The 5,427-nt window shown below is 45.1% G+C and overlaps 1 protein-coding gene across 1 annotated transcript; it reads left to right on the forward strand.

Annotated features, from left to right (window-relative positions):
* The first annotated feature begins 314 nt into the window (after positions 1-314).
* LOC131228818 (uncharacterized) lies at positions 315-2,332 on the forward strand. The gene is made up of 3 exons (XM_058224676.1): positions 315-543; positions 1,947-2,066; positions 2,148-2,332. Exons 1-3 carry the CDS (start codon positions 315-317, stop codon positions 2,330-2,332), a joined length of 534 nt encoding a protein of 177 aa, XP_058080659.1.
* Positions 2,333-5,427: the final 3,095 nt, after the last annotated feature.

Below are 5,427 nucleotides of genomic sequence, written 5' to 3' on the forward strand. Positions count from 1 at the left end.
TGTTATTTCACTCAAATGGCTCTTTTCGAGCTTGTGGCAATGATTTTCTCCATTTCCATGCTTCTTTCTCTTATGGGGAAGAAGAGGGCTTCCACGGGTGAAGCTGGGCCTAGCTGCCCTACTCGTTCAAGGAGGCAAACAGGCGCCACAGAAAGTACAAGCATCGATCGAGAGATAAGGACAAAGCGGGACCTTGATCCCCAAGCTCCCTTCGAGAGAGCTCTACTGGCGGATCTGTCCCATGGAAGATTCGAGGGCCATAGCGTCTTCTTTGAAGCCCATGTGGACAGAGTCTCTTTAGGGAATATCTAGTGATGGATCACTTAGTAGATGCCGGGTGGGGTCCCATATTTGAGGACAAGTCTCGTGCAAATGTGGGCACTGTCCGAGCCTTTTATACCCATATTCGAGAGTCAACGCTGGAGCCTTTGCAATTCAAAATCCTCGTGGGAAGGCGAGAAGCCACGGTTGACGTGGGCTTAATAGCGCGACTCCTGGGAATGCCACTTGGCGAAGTCAATGCTAGTGAGAAGAGTCTTAAGAGTACACGTGAAAGGGATCACTGCACGTGATTCCTTTATGGCCAACTGTCCCACTGGAATCCAAACAATAGCCTCCTAATATCCAATATGACCGACGACTTCTGCCTGCTCCACCACATCTTCACGTACAACGTATACCCCAGGTGGAACAATCGCAGTGAGTGTACGCGCCTGATGGTAGACTTTCTGTACCAAGCGGGGCAGGGAGAGAAGTTATGCGTGCCTATGTATATACTACTACAGATAGTTCAGACTGCACGCTCTACTAGGACAGCCATTTCGCTCCCCTTCGGCCGACTTATATGCAAGCTTACACGAGAATTCACCTACAGACTTGGCGCAGAACTTCCTATGCCGATCCATTTCATCAACGACACTACTCTCAACAACATGGAGATTGGGCCACGACAGCGTCAAGCCCGACTCAACGAGAGTGAGGATGAGACGAAAAGTGAAGATGAGCGGAGTGAGGAAGAAGAGGAAGAAGAGGAAGAGAAAGAGATAGGGAAGGAGGAGAGCAAGCAGAGGAAGAAGAGGAGGCCCAAGACACTGATGAGGGCTCTCCTCCTACTACACAGGAGCGTGGCAGTGATCAGGCTACTTCAGAAGCCCGCTTGGCTCAGCTTGAGGAGGGTCAGGTCGCCCTGCGACAGGAGGTTAGAGAGACCTGTGCCAAGCTTGAAGAAAGACAAGGCTTCATGACACAGAAATTCAAGAAGGTGACTCGCACCTTGAAGGCTCTCCTGTGTTGCATGCAGGACAAGGGTGCCCCTCCTCCATCACCAGATTCGGACGACAAATCATGTGTGTGGTCGTCTTTCAGTTTGCTTGTTGTTTGTCTTCTTTTATACTGGCCCTAGTAGGCCTGTTTGGTGGTTGCTATGTTTAGTGTTCAAGAGCTTTGTTAGATGAGCCCACATGCATCTTCTGTCATGTTTCATGTATGACTACATCCCATGTAATATGACAAATTTTGGTTAAATGAAATGTATGCAGCTTCTTTCACTATGAAGTGTGTAGAGTTCTTGAGAAATTGAGTGATGTCATGCTAATCTTACACGTATTACACCCTATATTGTGTATAAGGAATGTCACCTAAGGCCAATCGGAGTCCGGCACATCTCACACTTGGCGATTCGATTGACGGGGCTCCTCCCCTAAGCGATAGCCAGATGGACCCCAATTTGGGCCCGACTCACGATACAATGCCGGATTTTCAGCCGGCCACTAGCCCAACTAATGGGCCGACACCTGTTGCACCACCGGTTCCTGAGCAGAACCGCGCATCTACCTCGACGCCACATGTACCTCAGTCGGCTCCTCCTACTGATAGGTTGGAGCAGATGATGATCTTGATGCAACAGCATCACCAGCAGCAGTAGCAATTTTTGGCCACTATTGCAGGGGTCTTTGCCCAGAGTATGGGTGTGGCTCCACCTGCATCACCTATGTACCCTGCTGGGAACGCGAGTGTCAGCGGCACCTTCGAGCGATTCCAGCGCTTGTGGCCTCCCACTTTCGCGGGTACTCACCGACCCGAGGAGGCCGAGTATTGGCTCGACCGCATCTCTAAGATGCTGAAACCGCTGCATCGCACTGAGGCAGAGCAGATGGAGTTGGTCACCCACATGTTTGAGAAGGAGGCCCGCCTTTGGTGGGATAGCGTTCTTCGGACCATTGTTGTCGGTTACTTATGGACGTGGGAGGCCTTCGAGACACGCTTCAATGAGAAGTATTTCCCCCTTACGTACCGCCATGAGAAAGAGGGAGAGTTTCTTCGCCTCCGATAGGAAGGGATGACCGTGTCGGAATATGAGAACAAATTCTCAGAGCTAGCCAGATACGTTCCTTTGATCCTAGTAGATGAGTCGATGAAAATGCGGCATTTTTCAGATGGTCTGGGGTCTGAAATCCGCGCTAAGATGTGTTGTACTAGCATTTCCAACTATGCTGAGCTAGTCAACATATCTCTACAAGCAGAACAAGATGGAGACAGAGATTCTCAGACATGTATACCAATGGGCCCGATGCCTCAGCCCGAATTATAGTACCGACCAGTCATAGGTAAGAGGCCACCCGTATACTCAACTCCCAGGCTCGTGGCTCCACCGACCCAGCAAAGGCAAACAAAATGTTGGTGTACATATTGCAACAAAGGGGGACACACTGACCCCTTCTGTTTTACCAAGATGAAGGACAATGGTATCACGCCGCCTCAGAAGATCGATCGTCAGCCACCACGTGGTATAATGACTCCACCTCTACGATCTGCACCACCAGCGCAGCCATATTACTGATCGCCTATACCTCAGAATAGGACACCTCAACGACCTATGGCAGTGCAACCAAATCATCCTCAACAAGCCCATGTGCATGCACTTGCAGCTGAAACACTTGAGTCAGCAACTGCAACGCCTTTGACCTTTGAGGTCACTGCCCATGGTCAAGGTACACCTGTATTCCTATTAGTAGACATTGAGTCAACTATTTTGATAGTGTCATGCTCTATAGTCAAGTGTTTGGGGTTGAACACTGCCCCTATGGGTGTGTTAAGAGTCCTTATCACGACAGGGACCTTCTCCAACACTACCAAACCTTGTAAGGTTTGCCCGATAGACTTAGGAAATAGAATGATACACATTGACCTGATGGTCTAACCGCTCATAGGCGCGACGGGAGATTGGTGGGCTAATAGCCCACTGGCCCAGGATCGAAGGAAATTGATCCAGGTTATACTTAAGGTTAGGTCACTAAGCAGGAGTTGGATCTTCCTTAGAAGGGCAATAATGAAGTCGTCGAAGGAAAGCAATTAAGATCCAAGTATTAAACCAATTCATGTGAAAGAATAGGCCTAACAATGGATTACTATAAAAATTATAAAAATAATATGGTAACTAGAGGTGACAAATATGTTATAAATAATAGAAGGGTTGAAGCGAAAAAATTTCTATAACTTCGAGTTACCAATAGACTAGTCATATCTTTTCATATTAAAGTCTAGTGTGTGGTATCTATTTAGGAATTATTTGTAATCATACTAGGAATTATAATGTGATTAAATTTGATTGCGTAAAGATATATATATTTTTAGTTATTTTTGTACAATTAAATTAGGACCCTCGGGTAGGATTGAGTTTCATAGTTTGATACTCCGTAAGCTCATGTTAGAGGCGGACTACAGTAAAATATTATAAGTTTGTTATTCCCTTGTAAAGTCAAGGTTTATACCATGTCAAGGAGATGTCCCTCTTTTTTCCTTTCCCGTGGCTTTATGTTGCTAACACCCCAAACTTCTGAAATATTTTAGAACTCTTAACTCTTCCTTCCCGCCCGAAGTTAATGAAACCAAAGTGCAATCTGCCCATAACCCCCTAGCCGTATGATCGAAATGGTGACATAAATATAATTTTAGGAGATTGAGAACCCTTCTAGTATGGTCTTTTAACTATGAGCACTATGGAAGAACTTATTATCCATCAAGTTAAACATAGGATGAACAAGAACTCTCGTTGAATAAGACCCAAAGGAAAATCTTATTAACATGAGGCTTGAACCTCCCAATGAATTATAATACTCCTTAAATACTTAGAATGATCAGATTTTGGAATTTCAGAACCATATCCCTACAGGGCATTCGCGGCTTAAACTCAATTCTCAATCCTGAGTGATTACCAAAGGACTCACTGCTTTGATCGAGCAGAAGACTAGGATCCATCAGGATTAGAAAGGGATACAATGTTGTCTGCCCTGGTCAGGCGGACAATCGACGTATCGGATTTGAGCGTACTACAACTGTCTTTCCGTATTAGCCCAATCATAAAGAGAAGATTATACCACCCTTAGGTAAACTTTATCATTAAACATTTAGCACGATAATGATGATTTAGACATTTATTTTCAAACCTCAAAGGTAGAAACTCTTCAAGGGGGGTAGACCATTATGAGCTAGGCTAGTGTAGTTATTATATGCCCTAACATGTATATAAACCTGAGACCAACAAAGCTAAGCAAATTAAATAATAAAACCTTACTTATTACCCTTAGGCAATTTTGGGGATGAAATTTTTCTTTAAGGGGGGTAGATTGTAACATCGCGGAAAAATTCATACAAAGACCCGAGAACCCCCTTAGGCAGAAATTACTAAGGACCGAACCCTTTAGAAATTAGACGAAAATTATTAAGTGCTAAACTAGATTACCTGTGAAATTAACACCAATCACTTTAAATAGGATCTGTAAGACCCAAAACGAGTAGAACCATTAACGCTATATCACGTAAAAACTTAGGATCAATCTCAAAACCTAGTTGCTCTCGGAAGCGTGTTAAAACTCCGTATCGGACCTAGACCGTGTGTCGAAAGTCCGATGACCACGAAACTATACAGTTATGACTGCCTTACTAGGGTTGACTATCACCTCGGAAATCAAATCCAGATAGTGTCCAGAAATGCACAACTTGAGCCTAGAGCGAAGTGTGTGAGAAACGAGAATATCTTTAGGATATGAACTGAAACTTAAGTGAATTAAGTCGTTCACTTGTAGGCCAATTGTAAGGTTTTAGACTGTCAGATTTCGACCCAATTACACTCTCGGATCAGGAAAAATTTTCAACACATGTCAGTATACTTATGGCCCTGATCGAGTATCGGTGACCGTTGAACTAAAACTGATCCGCCACGGTCGATTTGTAAATCCGATCGGACCGAAAATTTAACTCGACTTAGATCCAATGTCAGGAAGCTTAAGTCCGACCGCATGTAGAAAAGGGGCCTCCAAATCAACTTCGTTAGGCCGAAATGGCCGGTCTTTGGCTATAACCGAAGTATACCATGGCCCTGGGGTCATTCCCATCAGTTCTAGGCCTATATAAGGGCCTTATACCCTC

This window comes from Magnolia sinica, chromosome 16, assembly GCF_029962835.1.
Source record: "Magnolia sinica isolate HGM2019 chromosome 16, MsV1, whole genome shotgun sequence".
Lineage (NCBI taxonomy): Eukaryota > Viridiplantae > Streptophyta > Magnoliopsida > Magnoliales > Magnoliaceae > Magnolia > Magnolia sinica.

Bases quoted from the DNA above. Each gene is read 5' to 3' on its own strand.
- LOC131228818 (XM_058224676.1), top strand. From the start codon at position 315: ATGGATCACTTAGTAGATGCCGGGTGGGGTCCCATATTTGAGGACAAG. The intron at 544-1,946 runs GTACACGTGAAA...CCACTATTGCAG, and splicing joins TAGTGAGAAGAGTCTTAAGA to GGGTCTTTGCCCAGAGTATG. The intron at 2,067-2,147 runs GTACTCACCGAC...GCACTGAGGCAG, and splicing joins GTGGCCTCCCACTTTCGCGG to AGCAGATGGAGTTGGTCACC.